At 39.2% G+C, this 24135-nt stretch overlaps 1 protein-coding gene across 2 annotated transcripts in view; it reads left to right on the forward strand.

Annotated features, from left to right (window-relative positions):
- The window catches only part of ADAMTSL1 (ADAMTS like 1), a 939419-nt gene that overhangs the window by 585675 nt on the left and 329609 nt on the right, over nucleotides 1-24135 (forward strand). For both annotated transcript variants that reach the window (XM_064579938.1, XM_064579939.1), the window contains one exon: nucleotides 7449-7494. In XM_064579938.1, coding sequence (XP_064436008.1) covers nucleotides 7449-7494 — 46 coding nt within the window. The remainder of the gene's footprint in view (nucleotides 1-7448; nucleotides 7495-24135) is intronic.

Genomic DNA, 24135 nt, shown 5'->3' on the forward strand with positions numbered 1-24135 from the left:
TCCATTGCATGCATATATATATATATATATATATATATATCTCACATCTTCTTTATCCATTCACCAGTCAGTGGACACTTAGGATGCTTCTGTATCTTGGCTATTGTAAATAATGCTGCAAAAAAACATAGGAATGCCTATATCTTTTCAAATTAGTGTTTTCATTTTCTTTGAGTAAATACCCAGTAGTGGAATTATTGGATCATACGGTATTTCTATTTTTAATTTTTTGAGGAAACTTCCTACTATTTTCCACAGTGGCTGCACCAATTACATTCCCACCAACAGTGCACAAGGGTTCTTTTTTCTCCACACTCTCACCAATACTTGTTATTTCTTAGCTTTTTTATTTTAGCCGTTCTGATTATTGTGAGGTGATATCTCATTGCGGTTTTGATTTGCATTTTTCTGCTAATGAGTGATGTTGAGCATCTTTTCATGTGTCTGTTGGCCATCTGGATGTCTTCTTTGGAAAAACGTCTATTCAGGTTCTCTGCCCATGTTTTAGTCAGAATGGTTTTTTTTTTTTTTCTTTCTGTCTTCTTTTTGATGTTGAGTTGTATAATTTCTTCATATATTTTGGATATTAACCCCTTGTAAGATATATAATAAAAATTTTAAGGCGTACAACATGTTGATTTGATGCATCTACATATTGCAATATGATTGCCACTTTTGTATTAGCTAACACCTCTAACATGTCACATAGTTATCATTTCTTTTCTGTGGTGGGAACAATTAAGATCTCTCTTAGAAACTTTGAAGTTTATGATACAGTGTTTTTATCTATAATCACTATGCTGTGCATTAGATTTCCAAGACTTATTTATCTACTGGTTGTAAGTTTGTACCCTTAAACTACATCTCCCCAATTCCTACACACACACACACACACACACACCCAGTCCCTGATAACTACCATTCTATTCTGTTCTTAGGTAGATACTTTCTGAAGAAGGGGTGGTGCTGAACTTGCTCCTCTTGCTGGGACCAAGCCCCACACACATAAAGTTTCCAAATGAACCAGGTTCATTTTGATTCTCATGAAAGACATTCTAAATTAGAATTAAATGATAATTATTTAAACATGGACTAAAATGCAGAACATTAAAGACTTACTTTTCTTAAGCAAAAGAGTGAAACAGAGCTAAAGGAAAGAAGAGAACATGGGATTTAGGACACCCACCACTAACATGTCCTCTAACTCCTTTTTCTCCCACATGCAAGGCAAGATCACCACTACCCATCTGTGATGCACAGACTCCAGTTCTTCTAAATCCTAGGTTTTTATCATCAGGTTTGACCTGTGGATGAGGACAGTGAGCATCTGAGGATAGCTTTATACACAGAGTCCAGAGGTTCATGTAACTTCCTTCTTAATGACTAAGTTGATTGGTATCAAGTGTTGTTTCCTTGAAAGAACCTCTTACAGTAATGTGTCTGTTGAAAATGAAAAGCAGCCCAATGATGCATTTGCACTTGGTCCTCTTAAGTGTTCTCAGAATTTGTTATTCTCTTGAGGTCTTTGTAAAAAAAAAAAAAAAAAAATCCCAGACATGTAGAAGTGCTTTAACTGGCTCCTTGGGGACATCTTCCTGCAAGATAGTTCCAGTGAATACTGCAATGTTCAAATTGAAGTAAGGGAGGAAAACCATGCACCAACACTACACAAAATACTGGTTCCAGCTGTAAGTCTGCTTATCTTGTCTAATCTATGCTCATTTTAGGATCCACAGTCTAAAGGACCCAGAGTCCTTCCATCAGCTTGAACAGCTGATATGGTTTTATACCTGTTCTTTTGTGAAGAGCTCATGGTTTCCATCCAGATAACTAAAAAGAGAGAGATAAGCAGATGAACAATCATATTTTACAGTTCTTTGCCCATGAGTCCATATTTGAAAGCCAGCAGGTGTTCCAAGAAGTACCTGTTCTGACTGAGCAGCGCTCTTTGCTTTTTGGAAATCAAAGGCAAAGCTTCATGAGCAGTATTTAAGAATCCTGTAGTCTTAGGGTACCTGGGTGGCTCAGTCGGTTAAGCAGCTGCCTTCAGCTCAGGTCATGATCCCGGAGTCCCAGGATCGAGCCCCAAATCGGTCTCCCCTCTCAGTGGGGAGTCTGCTTCTCCCTCTGCCCTTCACCCCTCTCATGTACTCTCTCTCTCTCTCTCTCTGTCTCAAATAAATAAATAAAATGTTAAAAAAAAAATCCTAGAGTCTTAAACACACAGTTACCATACTTTCCTGAAACTCTTTACTGACAGCAAGGATGACTCTGATTATGTCCCCAGAAGAATCTGTTTGCTTAGGGAAGAAATGAGAAGAATTTTGAGATAAAAATTGATGTATTTTATCCATTTTTTTTTATTCTTAGTGAGAGATAGTTGAATATGCCTCCCTCTTTTAAAGACTAAAATTATGTGAGAGGGAGGGTGGGGAAGTAGGGGGCCAACAAGTTGCTAAAGCCTGGAAAGAGAGCTTTAATTTTCCATGGTAATTCATCTCTTCTATGGTTGTCAAATTATGGTAATTGAAACTAAGATATCAGGATTTTAAGAATTGGAAGAGTTTGGATGGCTTTTTGTGTGTTAATGAGAGACCAATAAAGTGTGCCTCAAGCTTGCACTAATCTCATTATAAGTGAATTAAAGTCTGACTAATTCAGAAATAATAGCTTGTGATTGAGATGATTTCCATTTTTGAGAGAAGGAATTAAGTCAAAATTAAGAAATGACCAGCTAGGAGTAAAGTGCTAAAATAAATAAATAAATAAGGAACTTTCCATTACAAATCTGGTTTGGAATATATTTGAATATTTCTATTTTGTTCTTTCATATTGAGCCAGTTCCAAGTCCTTAATTGGTACAGTCCTTAGTTCACTAAACGCAGTCCTGAAACTTTCTATAGTTTACATCAAAAGGAGGCATTTACTTAAAATCTCTGTTATCAGTGGACTATAACTTGCTTTGGAAACCATTTTGGATTGAAATTTCTGTTTTATTTCATTCCCAGAGGTGAATTTTATTTTGCTTAAATGTGAAGGAAACCGCTTGGCTGTTTTATGTTAATGAACTGTTAAAGAAAGGAAGAAAATATTTTTTACTGCTTGACCCTCAAATGAGGTTTTGTGCCCAGATAAATGCCTTGGAGGAAGAAATTCACACTTGGCACGAATTAAATCCTTGTGGTGGAAGTCACTTCATTAAATAAAATTTATATTCAGGTTTAATAAATTTGAACTTTTAAAAAGTAAAAGCTTCTCTGCACTGAAGTTCTTTCATGTTACATTTTATAGAGGAGTGTGGTTCTCTTGGAGATGTTCCCGATGTACAATGTGTGTCTAGGTATCCTTTACTTACTAAAAGTGAGTTTAAGAACTGAAGAGCAGCTGATAAATTGATACGGCAACAATAAGGTGCAGTTAACCCCCAGCCAACTCTGCTTGGTTTCCCAGATTTCATCTAGTATTAATATTTTACACATCTTTTTTTTAAAAGATCTTATTTAGTTATTTGTTAGAGAGAGAGAGAGCAAGAGGGGGAACACAAGCAGGGAGAGTGGGAGAGGGAGAAGCAGGGTTCCCGCGGAGCAGGGAGCCCGATGCGGGATTTGATCCCAGGGCCCCTGGATCATGACCTGAGCCAAAGGCAGACACTTAATGATTGAACCACCCAGGCACCCCAATATTTTACACACCTTATGCACATCTTGTTCCTTTTTTTATTGTTTTACATGCTCCGGAGTTAGATAAAGCTGAGTTCCAGTCCCTGGTTCTCTCTTTTCTCAATTCTCTCATCTATTAAATGGGAATAATAAAACCTTGCAAAGTTGTCGGAAGCTTATTGATAATGTACACAGAATATGTAACCTTGGCTGGATACCTATAGAACACTCAATAAAGGCTAGAATTACTATTGTTATCCACAATTTTATAATGTCTTTCAGTAATGAGGACCTTTCCAAAATCCAGCATTACCACTTTAATATCATATTTCAGTCAATTAAATGAAATAAGCTCTCACTAAATAAAGTAATACTATCTAGTAAAGGGAAGGCTTAATTCAGGGGAAAAATTAAATTATTTGTAAATCAATATGAGGTGTTAGACAATTATCGGATATTCTTTGGAAATTGCAGCAAGTGTTTCTCCTTGTTTTGTGGTTGTTTTTGTTTTTGCTAAGTAGGAAGGATTTAAATCAGTCTTTTATATTATGTGCCTTAATCTCCTATTTTTCAAGGATGCTTTTAAAATGTGTGTTTGTGGTTGGAAATATATGGGGAAAGGCTCATTTAAGTTAATGAAGCAGGTTTTTTTCTGCTTGTTTTGGTTTGATTTTTAGTAAATGATATCTTGATAATAACCCCTTGGCATTTGAACAGAGCTTTTGTAAATTATCTCAGTTAGTGATCACAACTTGGTGTCCCACCAGTCCCAACATACATTGGACTGATGAGAAGGGTAAGATCCCGAGAGGGCAAGAGGCTTATGCAAGGAGAAGAGCAAAGTCTATGACCTACATCTTCAAACTCCTAATTTAGAATTGTTTTCATTATTCCTTTCGGGGATAAGGCTAGGAAAGGAAAATAAAAGGAGGTGAAAAGCATAGAGCCTTAAGATCTTAATGATTAACACCAGAATTCACTTTTTTAAAGCAAGAAGTCATTATATCTCTTTGGTTTTAAAACATTTGGTGGTTCCCCTTTGTCTATTGTCAAGTTCAAAATTAGAAGGTATTTCTCTCATCTACAGTTCCCCATATAAATCCCAAAGTCCAGCAAAACCAAGCCATATCTTTTTATACCTCTATGCCTTTGCCTGTGGTTTATTCTCTACATACTCTTAACCCTCTTTCAATATCTATTATCTTTTTATAGCTATTCTGCAATTAATTTATCAAATGTCTACCTAATGCTTACTGTGTGCTAGGTACTTTTGGAAGTGTTTCACAAATATTAACTCAGTTAATCTTCATGATAATCCCAAGAGATAAGTAATATTATCCCATTTTACAGATGATAAAACTGAGATATTAAAACTGCAGAAGAGGTCAAGATTCCAGAAAGAGGATTTTGGTTTCAAAGTGGGTACTCTGGACCATTACACCATGTCACCTATGTACTCAGAATTTTAAAACTGAAAAACTTACCACATTCAGCCAAGACCAATGTCTAAATGGCATGCTACCTGAGGCCTCTGGGTTGTAGAATTCATTACTTTGCAAATTTACCATCAACTGGAGCCTATTCATCATCTTTTTAGACTCAGAAATCTGGTATTTTTCAGCAATCATACAAAGAACAAATCCTTTTCTTGGAGGTACACTCACAATGACTTGGCCCATGAGATTAATGTTTCAAACTAGAATGCTAGTTTATTTATTAACCTACAGTGAAAAATAGGACTACCATATGGACCAAAATACCCACATCAGCATGACAAGCACAGTCTGCCTCTCAGCAGTCCTGAGAAACCAGATCACTCTTGGCAAGTTGTTTGGTCAACATGGCATAGTAACAAGGGGTATTCCTGGGATGAACAGACGTTTGTTGGCATCCGATAAATTAGCATGGGGCATCTATATCATGATAGCAACAGCCTTGCCAATGGGACCTGGAGGATATGAAGTTCATTGGCCTTTTGCCTGGGACATTGCTGGCCTGGCCACTGACAACCATCTATCTCCATCATTCTCTTCTTTTCTATGATTGTAACACCTGCCAGCCCTTCCTTTCCTTTCCCACATTCTATTGTTAATGCATGTTAATATGTCAAACTGGTCACAGTCAGGTCTTCTGGCCTGGTACCTTTCTATTTCTTTAGGACAGCTTTTGTGTAATTATATTTTCGGATGCTATTCTCTTTTTGATAACATCCTCAAGACCTAATACAAATAATATCTAGCTTTTCCTACACTGAATTATAACGACATTTTCTTAATACCAAGGACAAAATCATATTCATTCTTCTTTGTATTCCCAGAAGTAAATGCATTGCCCAGCACATAATAGGAGCTCAATGGACATTTGCTGAACAAACAAGTAAATTAGGTGGTGGTAAATCATCGTGATTATGAGTGTAAGCTCTGAAGCTGGATGGCCTTGCTTCAAATCTCAGCTCTACTCCTTAACACTTGTGGGATTTGGACAAATTACTTACCTGAGCTTCAGTTTTCTCATCTGCAAAATGGGTATAATAATAGTACCCTATCTCCCAGGGTTCTTGAAAAGATTAAATAAATTAATACATATAACAAACTTAGAAATGTATCTGGGATTTCATAACTATTAGTTATTAGTATAATCATTCTCTCAGCATTTTATATTATATTTTTACTTGTTTTGTAAAAAGTATGACTCATTTTGCAAAGAGCAGAGTACTGCTGTCCTTGCTTTAAGTGTCATCATTGAATATTTAATCAAAAATTGTTTTTGTTTACAGAAATTCAGTAAAATGGAAACTCCCATGTAGTGCTGATGGGAGTACAGAATGGTACAATTTTATGGAATGCGATTTGGCAATATTTATCAAAAGCCTTATAAAAGTTCATTCCCTTTAGTCCAGTAATTTCCCTTCTAGAAATTTATCTATCCTACAGCCATAGTCAGAAACTTAAACAAAACATACACATGGACATAGTTTATCACACTATCATTTATCAAACCCCTAATTGGAAATTACTTAAATGACAAGTCATGGAAGAATGATTACAAATATTATGTTATCTCATTTAATGGAATATTATGTAGCTCTCAAAGCTATGTCTTCGAAGTTATTTAACAGTGTGGGAAAATGCTTCCAAAAATTTTTAAGTGAAAAAAAAAAAACTACAAAATGGTAGAGGTGATGTGATTTCCTCCACACCGAGAAGAAATCAATAAAATCAAAATAATAGTGATTATCCTTAGATGAGGCAACTCTGGGAGATTTTGTTTTTGTAGTCTTCCTATCCCAAAACCTCTACAATGAGCATGTATTTTAGAAGTAAAAATAATTCTTTAAGTACTGAGTTTTCCTGTCCTTAGATGTGTAATTTTAAGACATGTTGAATATTAAGTCCCATTTTTACCTTATGCTAGATCTACATTTTCTCAGTGAAATATCTCTTCAGTCTTACACCTGAAATAATTAGGAAGACAGGATTCATTTACAGAAAACCTTGCATTAATATTTATTTGGCTAAATAAGCACCAACTGTAAATACTTATTTTGAAAATTTTTGGAAGCAAAATGAATGCTTAGTTTCCTCCCTCATAGAGAAATCCGTTTCCACGCACAACTTCTTAAGATAACGCTGTTTAGTATTTGATAGGAACTTCTCTGAGAACATTGATACTCAGAAGAAAAGAAAGACTCTTATTAGTATTAAGAGAAACTTGTTTTTACAAGCAAATAGTTTCGATTTTGAGCCTTTCACAGGTAATAATGAGTTTGTTTTTCTTTTTATCACCTAGGAGCTGTGAGGGAAGAAATATCCGATATAGAACATGCAGTAATGTGGTAAGTATCGAGCTTCTGTGATTGTGATAATGTATTTTTTTAAGAACTGAATAATGCTACGCAGTTTTATGTATCCTGAACAAGAAATCAATTAGTGTTTCAGTAAGAGTTATTCATCTCACCCTATAGTGACAATGCAACTGTAAAAAAAATAGATATTTTAATGTTCCTCAATATAAACTTTTAATCAATTGGCCAGATTGAAACTAACTAGATTATTTCAAAATAGGGACTCTGTTCTGTACTTCTCTGCTTTCTGACTTTTCACATCTAAGTCCCTTGAGAACCAATAAAAGGAATGATAAAAGGGAAACCACTGGGGTCTTGTGAAATAAATATTAGTTAATCAAACTCAGATTTGACAAATTCATTCATTCATTCAACAAATACTGTTCCATGCCAACTATGTATGAGGCACTGCACTAGTACAAGGAAAAATAACATGTCGTCACTATCTGGAAACATCTGTGATAAAGTAAGAGATGCAGAGAGAGAAGATAGATGTGCACATAACCACATTCTAGCACAAAGTATGACAAATGCTCGAAGAAAGGGATAAAATTGTTTGTGGGTTAAAAATGGAGAGACAGCTGAAGGGTCATCAAGGAAAAAGTGTTTTAGATGGAGCTTGAGGACCAGGAGAGCTGTGACTGATCCACAATGAGTATGAGGGAGTGACAGTCAGTCCAAGTAAAGGGGACACGATGGGCAACTCTGGATGCAGAAATGTTTAAGGTGTGCTCTGCATATGAATTTGGATAGGATTGTGCCTAGCAGTATGGAAGAAAAGAACTGAAAAATATTTTGAGGTTATACCTTGAACAGATTTGAATGTTAGTCTTCCAAGCTTATATTATTTCAGTGAATATTGGGGGATCACCAGAGGCTTTGGAGCAAGGGGATGATATTATAGTTTCTTTCACTTCAGGAAGATTAATTCTGTCATGATATGAGGGATGCTGTGGAACAGGAAATCAATGGGGAGCAAGACACAATCAGCACTTAAACCAGCGCTTTTATCTCAGAAGAGATAAAAATTAAGGTCCTTTTGCAAGACCTAACAAGCAATTTAAATTAGAATGATGAACTGAAGTGAGAGTTAAGGAAACAGAGAGGTGTGTACATATTTAGAGCTCTTGTACTGTCCCATCCTCTGTTAGAGTAGCTCTTTCCTCACTAGCTACATGATTGGCATTTTCCTTATTCCAGACATCTCAAATGCCACCTCCTCAGAGAGGTTTCCTTGACCATCTTATCTGATGTGCTTGTCCCACTGCCCAATCCCAACTCTCAGAACAATCTTGCTTCCTTTATAGTACTTTGACTTTCTTCATAGAACTAATCTCTACCAAAATTTATATTCTTTGATTACTTGTTTGTTTTCTGTTTTCCCACTCTAGAATGTAAACTCCATGAGGATAGGAACCTCATGCATCATGTTCTCCCCTTTATCCCCCCATGCCTGGAACTGTTGACTCACACCTATTAAGCACATGATAGAAATTTGCTGAATTTAAATGAATACTCAGAATGGTGGATACCATCATCAAAACTAGGAACATTGGGAGGAAGTTTGGGAGAGAGAAATGAGAAATTTGATTTAAGGACACTATGGAGTTTGACATGCAGGCTGGATTTGTAGGTGGTATATTCAACTGTGCAATGGGGATTTGATCTCAGGAAAGGGATCAAGGCATGAGCCATAGGAACACAAATAAGATGTATAAAATTTGAAGATTGGGAAGCAGTTCCTTAGGTAGAGCATGTAGAATCATAAGAGGAAAAAAGCTCAGAACTTTGGTAAATGTCTGTATTCAGAGAGAAAGAGCAAGAGTGCCAGGTAAACCACAAAAGGCACCATGAGAGAAGTAGCAGAAGAAATAAGGATTCCTAAAGGTGTTCAGTAGGATAAATGTTGCCAATAGGTTGAACACTGAAAAAAAAAGCCTGCTGGGGCAATGGTTTATATGGTGTACTAGGAACAAAAATCAAGATAACAGGGGGTAAAAATGAATATCAATGAGAAAATGGAGTCGATGGGTATAAGCTATTCTTATTAAATATTAACAGAGGTATTTCATCATCTGTGGAGTCACATAAAGGTAGGTGGGTAGTTGGTCTGTTTGCAATGAGTAAACCTTGAGAAATAAGTTGATCTAAAAGGAGAGATTGATGATATGAGATGAGGGGACACAGTGGGTGACAGGAAGAGGAATCTTGGTAAAGGAAAAGGCCATATGCCTCACTCTGAGAAAATAGAAGCAAACTGAGAGAGGAAGGATGAGGAACTAGAAAGATTTTGAAGAAAAGTTGAGGCTGCTCAGGATATACAGGCTCAAGCTTCCCTGTAGAGTTTTCTCTGTCACCTGCTGAAAATGAAGGAGGTGAGTTGAACTTGAAGAAGTGAGCATGAAGATCTACAACAGCCACTGGGGGAATCAAGTGGAAGCCAGCAAAGCAAAATAGGGAATTGTTAGGTGGCAAAGAGGGGCTTCAGCTCAGGCCAAAAAGCTTGATCTGACAGAGAACAAGGGGAGAAGGGTGTTAGGACTTAGTCCAGTGGTGCACTGGGGCAGGAATAGAGAAAACTGGCATTAGGGGTGACCTGCTGCCAGAGTACAGATGAGATGAGCCGAGAGAGACCAAGATGAACAAAAGTATGTATATTTTTAACCCCCGACGAGGGAGAGTGCACGCAACTAGAAGACATGATCTTTAGGAATCAGAGTTATTGTTCAGTGGAAAATTTTGCCTAGTTCATTTCCTTATTTCCACTGAGAACACTAGGTGCCACATAGGTTTAACTGCCGATTGGTTAGAAGAATCAAATCTGTAGTTCTTGAATTTTGAAAAAATGGTATTGACAGAGTTTGTTTTAGAAACAGTATAAAAAATGTTTAATGGAAATATACTTTAGCTCATTGGTTTTCTTTACTATCCCTTTTAAAGTAGTGATATCTTGTGTATCAGGGTTATTTTTTTTTTTAACTACCATGATGTTATTTAAGAATCTCCATAATGTCCATTCTGGTTCTTTATAAAAGCTTTTAAAATAGTGGAAAGGGTCCAAACTCTCCTAAGTAGATGAATGCCTAAAGCATCATGAGCAGATGTCTGCCTACCCTTTCCTTAAAGCTCTTCAGAAACAGCCCACAATTTCCTTGCTATCATTATGAGCACTTTCGTGGACAGATGTAGGCTAAGACTCAGACCTAACTTTATTTAAAACCCACAGTGTTACCTGAGCCAATTCTTTACAGCTTGCAGAATCAAACTGACCCTGAGTTTTTTATGAGAATCTAAAGTCTTCAAATCATTTGAAGCTTTTTTTTTTTTTTTTCTGGCTTTTGGCCACAACAGAAGCAACATTGCCAAAACACAAATGAAAAATCTCATAAGAAAGAATCTTTTCATAATCACATTCCAGTTTCTCAAACTAAGCAGCTCAGGGCAATTAAGTTAAATATTCCCCTTTTAAGTACCTGTTTTGGAAAAACTCAAGGGTCTCTTGTTAGCTAAGTGTCCAGGGTCAGTCCTTAATCCCTGACAGCTTTCTGAGGCTCTTCTGAACCTCTTCTCCACAGATTCACCCTCTTTTTCTATTCTTCATAGGTGCCGCATATGACATTTCTTTAGGTTCTTATTCTCCGAGGCTGAGGAGGAGAAAGTATCTCCTCGCTTTTCTAATTTTTCTGCATTGCCTGAAAAATCAGCTCACATGCTTTTATGGTTTTCTTGTCAATCACTCTACAGACAGGGGGATATCAATAAAGGAAGTTCCCATGATGTTTGCCTAGTTCTCATAGTCATGCTACTTTCTTTTTTTTTTTTTTTTAAGATTTTATTTATTTATTTGAGAGAGAGAAAGCATGAGCAGGGGGTGGGGCAGAGGGAGAGGGAGAAACAAGCTCCTCACTGAGCAAGGAGCCCAATGCGAGGCTAGATCCCAAAACCCTGAAATCATGACTTGAGCCGAAGGCAGATGCTTAACCAACTGAGCCACCCAGGCACCCCCATGCTACCTTCTTCTACTATTTCTAGCTGGTCCAAGTAGACTATTTTCATTTCTAAGGACATAGTGCATTCAACCTTTCCCATTTCACAGTCCCTGCTCCTGTGTAGGAAAGTGGCAGGCCCCTCTCAATCTGTAAGGAAAGGCTAAGAATACTATTGGGAAAAACAATAGGTGTCAACTAGCAAACCACTCAAGTGGGTCATTTAAGTCTCAGATCATCCCTGGGACTCCTCAAAAAGGTTTCCTTAGGTCACATCTTCATGCTTATTCAAATTAGACCTCAACTCTGGGCCCCTTGATCTTAAGTAGGCATTTTAAATTTACTTTCAAAGTGTTTAGACTAATATCGTGTTACTTATAAACTGTTTCTTTGTCACCATCCTTAATCTTCACAAGAGTTTGGAAGCCACATTTCTGTATCTCTTCTAGAACTCTTCCAGAATTGAGCAGGCAGGGAATTCTGTGCTAAGAGGTCACGGAAGGTCCATGTCTGATTTTCTCACCAGTGTACATCCAGTGTCTAGCACGAATTGTCTAACAACGGCTTCTGAAACAGTGTGTCAGGGAACACAGCCACCTGACAGGTCTGCCCTGGGATATTTTAAATATTCAAAGGAACCACAGCAATGCTTGACATGTGTTGGGCACTATGCAAACTACTAGATCATGCTATATTCCTTTCTGTGACATCTTTGCTAAGTTGGTGAATAAGCAACAAACCCAGTTCTCCTGAAGCTTTGATTAAAAACAAGTACTGTGAGGGGCACCTGGATAGCTCAGTCCATTAAGCATCTACCTCCAGCTCAGGTCATGATCCCAGGGTCCTGGGATCGAGCCCCACATTGGGCTCCCTGCTCCTTGGGGAACCTGCTTCTCCCTCTCCCTCTGCCTGCCACTCCCCCTGCTTGTGCTGTCTCCCTCTCTCTCCCTCTGTCAAAATAAATAAATAAAATCTTAAAAAAAAAAAAAAGTGAGTACTGTGAGGAAATCAACGTGGGACCAGAGATGAGGGTGGCAATTGTCCAATCTGATTTCATACATTAAGAAGTTTTGCAGTACTCAACAAGTGCAAACTTACCATGAGTAGGTAAACCTGGTTATTTATGAATGAAATAAAAGCTACTATATATTTTTTTTTCAAATAGCTACTAAGTCGTTAAGATGCAAATACCTATTGAGTTGTTTGGACCTAGACTTAATCAGTGGAACTGTTAGGTATTCCTTTTGGCCTAGGGTGCTATAAAAAATTACTGAGATATGACAGGGGCTATGAACAGATGAAGCTTAGCAACCTCTATCATGTGGTAGGCTTTCAACACATATGACAAATGAATGAATGAATGAATGAATGAAATCCTAAATAAGGTAACATTTGAGGGGAGGCTTTCAAAATGATAGGAATTTTTCCAGGCTACAATCAGAGAGAGAGTGTTATAAAAAATGGAAATGGAATTTGTTGAACAATTTCTGCTGTGACCTACTGTGTCCCAGGCACTTTCTCTAGGCAATGGGGTATCATAGCTACAGAGAAAGGTAAGGCCCTGCTCTAATGAAACTTACTCTCTAGTGAGAGAAAGCAGATTATAAACAAATAAAGAGGAGTGTGACAATTTTGGAGTGAACAATTCTGAGGGAAATCAAGCAGGCATAAAGACTGACATGGGGGAAGCTACTGTGTATGGGGTGGTCAGAAAATTCTCTCCGACATGACCTTGGGGCCCCATTAGTATATGTGAAGGGGGAGGCATGAACTAACCCAGCTTCTCGAGGTGCTGGTAGGTCATTTTATGAGGTATGGTATTTTATCCGTACTGAGGAGTCTGAATATACCCCCAAGTGTCATTCCGTAAGGGGCATTCATAGCCTCTGACTAAGGGTGATGGGCATTATTTGCAAGAGGACCAGAAGGCTGACAGCAAGGGGATTGCTCTAATCACCCCTTTCTGTGCATTTCTCTTCTAGGCCCAGATCTGGTCAGTCTTAGACTGAAATATATGAAAGGCAGTGGGAGGTTTTCTTAACCTCAAGTAACATGTTTCTTACCTGAGAAAGAAATTCTGAGGGAAAGAATGTTGGTTTCTTCCTAATAATGTTCAAAACCCTCCCCCTACTCTACGGAGCTTCCAGAGGGCACCCTGGGCATCCAGAGTGGTCCTCCCCAAGGCTGACTAGACTCAGGAGCACTGGACCTAAGAACTGTTCTTCCTGCTGGATCCATTCATGATTCCCTCATTAATGACCCATCCAGCTGAAGAGCAGGAATTTTCCTCATACTGTAATCTTCCTTGAGAAAGAGAGCACTCTCATTTTAAACTCTGACAGCACATGTCTCTCCCAAGTAACTTTATTAGGACTTGAATTGTAAGTTAATATAACAAAATTGGGGCCAGCCTCTCCTATCCTTACCCATGTGCATTTAGCCTTGTAATGGCCATCTCTGAGGGGCCATCAAGATGTGTAGCTAGGAGGGGGGTGGGAGGATGGGTTAGCCTGGTGGTGGGTATTGAGGAGGGCACATTCTGCATGGAGCACTGGGTGTTGTGCACAAACAATGAATCATGGAACACTTCATCTAAAACTAATGATGTAATGTATGGGGATTAACATAAGAATAAAATAAAAAAAAAAGATGTGTGGCTAGGAGCTGAGAGTGATCTAAAGGACACACTTCATTTTTCAACCCCATGGACATGAAGGACTAAAAAAACCATAATCTCTAAGTGGGCTGCCACTTAGTAGTTACATGCTTTTGAAACAAAATTCATTAATCTCTGTTTTCTTACCTGTAAAAATACCCTTCTTATATATATATCCAAAGAATGTTAATACAGGGGGTGCCTGGGTGGCTCAGTCGTTAAGCGTCTGCCTTCGGCTCAGGTCATGATCCCAGGGTCCTGGGATCGAGCCCCGCATCGGGCTCCCTGCTCCGCGGGAAGCCTGCTTCTCCCTCTCCCACTCCCCCTGCTTGTGTTCCCTCTCTCGCTATCTCTCTCTTTGTCAAACGAATAAATAAAATCTTTAAAAAAAAAAAAAAAGAATGTTAATACAGTGTTTATGGTAGTTGAAAAATTGGAAACAAATGGAAAGGGGCTGGCTAAATAAACTGTGGTACATCCATACCATGGAGACTATACAGTCATTAAAAAGAGTAAGTCGGATCTGTATGTCCAAGCCTGTAGAGTTTTTCCAAGACATATCAAGTGTGAAAGTAGCAGGTTGTGGAATAATGTCTTTAATATGATCTCAGTCAGTTTTTAAAAATCCCCAAACTGAGGTCTGTCTGGGTTTGTGGCATACCACACGGTCTTGAAGGACACATATCAAATTGATCACAGTGATGATGTCGTGCAGAGAGAGATTTTGAGTAACTGAAAAAGGACTTTCCTTTTTTTATTCTGTATACTTTTGTAGTACTTTTGATTTTTTACAATGATCATATGTATTCTTCTATTACAGGTATAAATTTAAAAATATAAAAAAGAAAATGAGGTCGGGGCAAAATAGTTTGAAAGTCATTGAATATATATATTTATTTTTGAAAGTTTGAGGAAAAAAATTCACAGTTTTTCTGAGGATTACATGGGGAAACATCTAAAAAGCTGTGAGCATGCTCAGTAATGTTGGCTCTGGCCTCCCTCAGTCCCTTTCTTCTACTCCCCCTTTCTGTGGTGAAGTACTCTTTCCAGGAGAATACACTATTTATAAAAGTGAAAATTAGATCACTTTAAATCCTGAAGGTCAGCCTTACTGTGTGACATCATGGAGAACTTTTCTTGATTATTTTGCCAAATAAACAGGTTCCAGGTATTCTGGAACAAGAATATTAGTCCTCATCTCTGGCAGAACTGCAGGCTTATAATGTCCCTTCCTTTGGATGAAGTATAGGAAAACAGACTCTTTTTTAAGATTTATTTATTTATTTATTTATTTATTTATTTGAGAGAGAGAGAGAGAAAGAGAACACAGGGGGATGGGCAGAGGGTGGGAGAGAATCTCCAGCAGACTCCCTGCTGAGCAGGGAGCCCCACACAGGGCTCGATCTCAGGACCCTGAGATCATGACCTGAGCCGAAATCAAGAGTCTGATGCTTAACTAACTGAACCACCCAGGCACCCCGGAAAACAGACTTTCTATACTATACTCCGTAGGCTGAACAGTTAGGTCTCTGGCAGCCTTATGGCTTGGCTTTCTTTGGCCAGAGGAATGCTTGGTTGGAATTGTTATATATTCTCAGGAACATATCCCAGGGGACCAATCAATATCCCCCCCTAACGAGTCTAACTTCCCACAAAGCTAGAATGAATGTAGAATGGTGACTTAACTACTTGTAGGGCTTTGTGGTTTCTGTGTGTGTGTGTGTTTTCCCCTTTCAACATTGAGAATCACTATTGCTGAAACAAAACGATGTTCTTTAGGGAACACATTTTCAGGAACATCTTGATTTTCCCAACTTGGACCATAATTCTTTCTATTTATGCTGAAATTAATAACAAAGGAAAATAATATTTAGGGGGCAAGAAGTGCTAAGTGACTTGTATTGTTACCCTGCGGACAGAGTCCCTGTTCGAACCTCTGTTAGCACCAGCGCTAAGCAAGCTTTGACCATCCTGCAAATGAATTAATCTCTAAGTGCAAGTATACAGCATGCCATGTGGATAACTGGAGGTTGATTTTGGTTCAAAACACATCATTTCTCTTCCAATAGTTAAACACCAAGCCTTTAGAATAAATGGTTGAAAATATCTGCAGCAATTACTCCGGGAAAAAAAATAAAAAGCCCTCATATTTTATGACTAACTGTTTTATCATTTGTGGCATAAAGAAATAAACATTTTTTTAATGATTCACAGATTCCTTCATTTGGTGGATCTGGTGGATATAGATCTCTCTGCAGTGCTTATTGCTAGGCAGCCAGCCAAGTTTTTAGGGATTTTTCCTCCCCAGCGGGTTGGGCCCTTCTGCTTTTCTTCTCCCCTAGGCCTTCTTTTTACTGCAGCACACATTTCTTTTCTTTTTAATGCTTCTTCTGACATGTCTTTATTGGACCCCTCCGAAGTCTCTCTACTTTTCCTTCCACCTTAATGTGTTCTCTGGATGTGTTTCTTATCCTCTGCCTCAGCTTTCTACTCTCTGGGAGGGGTGTGACGTGAACATGACTCCATGGAGAGAACCCAGGCTGGGCCGCTCTGCCGTTGCCCCCCTGTGGTTGGGCAAGCTCTTCGGACTGCCCACAGCCTCAGTTTTCTCAATTATGAGTGGAAATGAGGGGAATGTTCACCTCACAGTACTCCTCTGCAAAAATCCGTGCAATGATGTAACTACATGGGAGACCCGCAATGAATTTTCGTTCCTTCTGCCACCTTAGAATGGCAAAGACAGGTAAGGGACCGTCTTCCAAAAGAGCTAAATTCCCCCGCTGAGGATGATTTTTCCCTCATCCCTAACTCAGGGTAATATGAAGAACTCCAAATCGTTGGGGAAAATACAAAAGGAAATATATTGTTATGACTAATTTCTGCTGATTGGCATCCTTCTGGTATATTTAAAGCCTATAGGTGAATTGCCCCCCCTAAGTTGGTCACAGTTTATTCTAAGCCAGCGACATCCCATGGAGACTGTCAGAGGGAAGGTTGACAATACCTGTAAATAGCCTTTGAGTGATACGAGCTGGCCTCCCTGTAGTCACATGTTCTAGTTCACGCATGTAGTGCTAAATGATAAGAACTGAGTGCCTCACATAGCAGCTACGTTCTTTTCCTGTGGATTGATAGCTAACTGCCAAGCAACTGCTTTCCTAAGGCTGTTAGGACGAACAGGAATGCCTACATGGTCAACTCAGAATTTGTTTCCTTCAGTATCATCATGATCACTTGCCATTATTGAAACTCTCTGAGGAAAAAGGTCAGCTAGACCTTTTGCAGGTGTGCATCTTGTTGTTAATGGTCCAGGCCAGGCTTGATAGATTTTTGAAGGGAAGAAAAACCCTTCATTGATTCACCTGATGAAGGGGATTGAAGGATTGTCTATCATTTCCTTAGAGTGTTCGGATTTATCAGACTAGAAAAGCTGGTGTGAGTCTCTCTCCCAGCTAGCTCCATGACCACAGGCACGCACCTTTCTCCTCTCTGTGTTGGCATCTCTGTAGAAAATGACTGGAACACGGATCGTACACCTCAAAGGGATCCTGGCAAAGTCATAGATCTACAGAAGATCAGAATTAGAAAGGAACTCATTTGTCTTGGTTATCTGCCAGGTGCCAGGCCAAGGGCTAGTGACTAACTCATTTAATTCTCACACCACCTTGAGAGGTATTACCCTGATTTTACAGATAAAGAATTCTGGACATTTAAAGAGATAAAATACTTTACCTAGTGGTTCTAGTGGTGTTGCTAGGTTTGTATAAGGCCAAAACCCCATGTTCATCTCAGCATAATGCAAGAGGGTGTATCAATGATCTAGGCTGACTCATTTAGCAAATAACAAAACTACAATACAAAAAGATTAAGCCTCAAGCATTTTTACAACAGACGCTTTTTTTTTAAGGAAAAGAGATATTCAAATAAGTTTACTATAGTAATTATAATCCTTCAAGGCTAGAAGTATATGAACTGCTGAGGATTTTAAATGTGCAATTCAAATGCAGCAGCAAAGGCAAATCTAAGCATCCTTGCTGAAAACATCCCAAATTCCCTCTCCTTTGAGCTTCTCCTCCTGTCAAGAGGATATAAATTCACTGAGTCAATACTTCTCAAAACCTACTTTCTCAAGTCCTAGTTTCTGAATTACACAAAATGCATGCTGGCCTCCGGTGACCCAGATAGAAGCTCAAAGCGGGGATTTGACAGTGACTTTGAAAGAAATTACTACTGCAGTTCTTCCCTTGGCAGAGTGCCTTGTGGAATGAAACTAAACAAGCTGCCATGCATAGGTTGCTAACGTGCAAATACTTGTCTGTGCTCAGCCTGCTCTCCATGAGACTCGAAATGATAAGCAGCATCAAATCTTCCAACTAACACCAAGATGTGTTGAAACTCAGGCAACATCAATTCCTATGCTTTTTCCTCTAAGAGATCACTCCCAGACCTCTGTGCGGAGCCTTCTGAGCTAAGGCCATTATTTAATTAGCCCACTTTCGTACTGTATTGTACTTCTAGGAATCTTTTCTTCATATGTTTTTCTCTGCATTTTCAACATCCTCCTCCTTTTCAGAGGAAACTGGGAAATTTAAAGAGGCTATCTTGGAGGTTTGGCTGTATTTTTTTTCTTTACAATCTTATGATGAGCAAAGCTACCCATGGCTCTGAGGATGTATTTAGTTGGGGTTTCAAATTCTGTTTGGAGTCCTGAATGAAATATGGTCATCACAGAAGGATGGGGAAGGGAAGCATTATTTAGTGTCCTTGCCTTCAAATCTTTGCCAAGCAAATGTGTGTCAGAGCACATTTGACCTATAATGGACCATTCTCCTTTTCCCAAACAATATATTCATTACAAAAACTCCTGCCCTCCCCAAACAGAAGATTTTAAATGATATATCACTACATTTCACGAAGTGGGATTTAGGACTTTTTAATTTTTCTTTTTCTTCCTTCAAAATACTGCTGGGAATTATTTACTTTGAATGCTTATAGATCCTGAAATGCAACTTGGACAAACCTCTCGATACTTCTAGAACTGGAGTTTGGAAATCAGTTTTCAGACAACTTTCTGTGGAGCCACCTTGACCTCATTGCTGGGTGGTGAAGGCTAAGCAGCCAGGTTTCTATGAACATCACCCCTATTGTGTCCAGAAGGGCTCTGCTCTTACCTGCTTTATTGATTAGCATCCTGCCGAAGATTCTTTGGGTGGAGGGTGGAAGTATCTCTGCAACGAAATAAGAGTATGAAACGCCCTGCTTTGTAATATCCCTCCTAAAATGTCTTCTAGTTTCTGTCTGATTATTTCTAGGGAAGAAATGTATCCACCTTATATATATTTGTGTACAAGGCTAATTGCAAGAGAGCATTTCTTATAAGCTGATGTGTACTTTCCTATGACTTTCATTCAACTTTAGTTATTGACTCTGTACACGGCATTATGCTAGGAGCAAATGACAACAAAAAGATTTGTTCAAGATAGTCTACTCTCAAATGTTTTGAAAATGGAGGCAGGAAGACAAGGAAGCCAAAGATACAGATATTTACAATCCCATGCAAAATAAGATGTGAAAGAAAAGTGTAAGGAAATAGCTAAGAGAATTTCAGATCTGGTATTCCCTCTGTTTCCAAACGAGCAGCAATGTCAGGTAAATTATAAAACGATAAAACCAATGACACAGCCAAGTTCAAAAGCAAGATTAAAATGTCCGTAGACCAAAAATGGAGCATACATACAAGATGGTGAGCAGTGCTGATGGTCACAGGCTTTTGGGCTCCATGACTAGAAGTAAGCAAAGATTAGTCCCAGCTCAACTCCTAAGGGATTACCAGGGCTAAATTTACTTGCACATGAGAAGGAGCCCCTAACCCAGGTAGAGAACTTCATGTCAGAAACCCAGATGGGCTCTTTGTGTAGACAGTAGCTGAAGTTTGGTTTGGTTTGGTTTTAAATAATGATGTTTTGCCTGGGATGAGAGCTTTATCTGAAACAGTGGGTCTAGAGAGGGTGGTAGACATCATGGACTGAAACTACCAAAGGACACTTTGGCTCTGTGGCTGGATTTGCAGCTTCCTCATTATGGATTAAAACCCCAAATTCCAGGGGCACCCGGGTGGCTCAGATGGTTAAGTGCCTACCTTTGGCTCAGGTCATGATCTCCAGTTCCTGGGATCAAACCCAGCATTGTGCTACCAGCTCAGTGGGGAGTCTGCTTCATCCTCTCCCTCTGCCTCTCCCCCTCCTTGTGCTCTCTCTTTCTCTCTTAAATGAATAAATTAAAAAAATTTTTTTTAAATAAAATAAAATAAATAAAACCCAAAATTCCAGCATAGCAATTTAATTCTGAACTGGGAGCTGTACGAACCACATGGAGATAATCACAAAACTTTTAGAGCAGATGGGGACAAAGAGAAAAAAAGGACAAGCAAACTCTTTCCATTGAAAATAAGGCTACAAATATTTCAAATTTCCAATTTTCAAAAAAACTCCAAACACAGTAAATAACTATATCAAGAAAGTCAACAAAATTAATATTCATGGGGGAGGAGCAAGATGGCAGAGGAGTGGGAGACCGAAATTTCATCTGGTCCCAGGAATTCAGCTGGATAGGGATCAAACCATTCTGAACACCTACAAACTCAACAGGAGATCGAAGAAAAGAATAGCAGCAACTCTCTGAACAGAAAAGCGACCACTTTCTGGGAGGTAGGACATGCAGAGAAGTGAATCCGAGGCGATATTCGGGAGGATAGACGGCGGGGGAGGGAGCCTCTGTTGGCTGCTTCTGGCAAGTGATAGAGCCTCAGAGCACAAAATTGGAACGTGTACAAGTCTGCTCTGCTGAGGGACGTCACTCCAGTGGCTAAGCAGGGGTGGAACCCTCGCGGGACAGTGTGGTCTCAGGACCCTGGGGGTCACAGAAAGACAGGGGTGCCTGAGTGCAGCAGAGCTCCCAGGTATCGGAGCAGGGAAGCCGGCTGCAGAGACAGAGCCGAGGCGTGGGCTCTCAGCTCGGGGTTGCCATAAACCATGATCCGCGGCACAGTTGGGCCACTGTTCCTCCAGCAGGGACCCAACAAGCGGCAGATCTGAGGTGACGCCCCTTCCTCCCCTGGGAGGAGCAGCGCAGGAGTGCACCGCAGGGATCTGCTGGGTTTGGAGACTCCACACGGGGTCATGTGCCAGAGATAGAAACACTCGGTCACAGGCCGGGTGAGCACAGAGTGTGGCCGGAGACCGGGGAGATGGGAGTGATTGACTGCTTTTCTCTGGGGGTGCACTGAGGAGTGGGGCCCTGAGTTCTCGTATCCTCTGGGATGGAGATTGGGAGGCTGCCATTTTCACTCTTGGCCTCCAAAGCTGGACGGAAAGCTTGCAGGGAACAAAAGCTCCAGAGAGCAAACCCAAGCAGACCGGCAAGGGCGGGGCAATTCCGCCTCCGGCAAAGACATTTGGGAACCACGGCAACAGGCCCCTCCCCCAGAAGATCAGTGAGAACAGCCAGCCAAGACCAAGTTTACCGATCAATGAGAACGGCAGAACTCCAGCGCTAGGGGAATACTGGACATAGAATCCATGGCTTTTTTTCCCTATGATTCTTTAGTCTTTCAAAGTTAATTTTTTTATTTTCTTTTATTTCTTTTTCTATTCTTTTTCCCTTTTTCAGCCAACATCTTATCAGTGCCTTTTTTAAATATCTTTTTATTTTTCATTTTTAGAGTCATATTCTATCTGTTCATTGTAGTTAACCTTAATTTTGGTATATATATAAGTTGTTCTCTCTTTAAAATTTTGGGATACAGTTTCTTCTAACAGACCAAAATATACCCTAAATCTCTAGTGTATAGCTTTGTTCTAGTCTCCTGCCTGATCACATTCTCTCCCTTTTTTTTTTTAATTTCTCTTCTTCCTTTTTTAAACCATCTTATCTTATCAATTCCTTTTATTAAATCTTTTATAATTTTCATCTTTACAGTCATATTCCATCCCTTCATCATATTTACCCTTATTTTTGTACATATATAAGTTTTTCTTTCTTTAAAATTTTGGGAGGCACTTTCTTCTAACAGACCAAAATATGCCCAAAATATACTGTGTAGCACTGATCTATTCACCAGCCTGATCATATTTGATCATATTCTTTTTCTTCTCCTTCTTCTTTTTTCTTTCTTTCCCCTTCTTTTCCCCTGGTTTCAGGTCTCTTCTGATTGTATAGTGTATATTTTTCTGGGGTCGTTGTTACCCTGTTAGCTTTTTGTTCTCTCATTTGTCTATTCTCCTCTGGACAAAATGACAAGATGGAAAAACTCACCTCAAAAAAAAAGAACAAGAGATAGTACCGACTGCCAGGGACCTAATCAATACGGACATTAGTAAGATGTCGGAACTAGAGTTCAGAATAACAACTTTAAAGATACTAGCTGGGCTTGAAAAAGGCATGGAAGATACTGGAGAAACCCTTTCTGGAGAAATAAAAGAGCTAAAATCTAACCAAGTCGAAATCAAAAAGGCTATTAATGAGGTGAATAAAAAATGGAGGCTCTAACTGCTAGGATAAATGAGGCAGAAGAGAGAATTAGTGATATAGAAGACCAAATGATGGAGAATAAAGAAGCTGAGAAAAAGAGAGATAAACAACTACTGGATCACGAGGGCAGAATTTGAGAGATAAGTGATACCATAAGACGAAACAACATTAGAATAATTGGGATCCCAGAAGAGGAAGAAAGAGAGAGAGGGGCAGAAGGTATATTGGAGCAAATTATAGCAGAGAACTTCCCTAATTTGGGGAAGGAAACAGGCATCAAAATCCAGGAGGCACAGAGAACCCCTCTCAAAACCAATAAAAATAGGTCAACACCCTGACATCTAATAGTAAAACTTATGAGTCTCAAGACAAAGAGAAAATCCTGAAAGCAGCTCGGGAGAAGAGATATGTAACCTACAATGGTAGAAACATTAGACTGCCAACAGACTTATCCACAGAGACCTGGCAGGCCAGAAAGGACTGGCAGGATATATTCAGAGCACTAAATGAGGAAAATATGCAGCCAAGAATACTCTATCCAGCTAGGCTGTCATTGAAAATAGAAGGAGAGATAAAAAGCTTCCAGGACACACAAAAACTAAAGGAATTTGTAAACATGAAACCAGCCCTACAAGAAATCTTGAAAGGGGTCCTCTAAGCAAAGAGAAAGCCTAAAAACAACATAGACCAGAAAGGAACACAGACAATATAAGTCACCTTACAGACAATACAATGGCACTAAATTCATATCTTTCAATAGTTACCCTGAATGTAAATGGGCTAAATGCCCCAATCAAAAGACACAGACTATCAGATTGGATTAAAAACCAAGACCCATTGATATGCTGTCTGCAAGAGACTCATTTTAGACCCAAAGACACCCCCAGATTGAAAGTGAGGGGGTGGAAAACGATTTACCATGCTAATTGACACCAAAGGAAAGCTGGGGTGGCAATCCTTATATCAGACAAATTAGATTTTAAACCAAAGACTATAATAAGAGATGAGGAAGGACACTATATCCTACTTAAAGGGTCTATCCAACAAGAAGATCTAACAATTGTAAATATCTATGCCCCTAACATGGGAGCAGCCAATTATATAAGCTGATTGATAACAAAAGCAAAGAAACACATCGACAACAATACAATAATAGTGGGGGACTTTAACACCCCCCTCACTGAAATGGACAGATCATCTAAGCAAAAGATCAACAAGGAAATAAAGACTTTAAATGACACACTGGACCAAAGAGACTTCACAGATATATTCAGAACGTTCCATCCCAAAGCAACGGAATACACATTCTTCTCGAGTGCCCATGGAACATTCTCCAGAATAGATCACATCCTAGGTCACAAATCAGGTCTCAACCAGTACCAAGAGATTGGGATCATTCCCTGCCTATTTTCAGACCACAATGCTTTGAAACTAGAACTCAATCACAAGAAGTTGGAAAGA

Source organism: Mirounga angustirostris, unplaced genomic scaffold (genome assembly GCF_029215605.1).
Source record: "Mirounga angustirostris isolate CCGP_5_RB_7025 unplaced genomic scaffold, mMirAng1.0.hap1 SCAF_15, whole genome shotgun sequence".
Lineage (NCBI taxonomy): Eukaryota > Metazoa > Chordata > Mammalia > Carnivora > Phocidae > Mirounga > Mirounga angustirostris.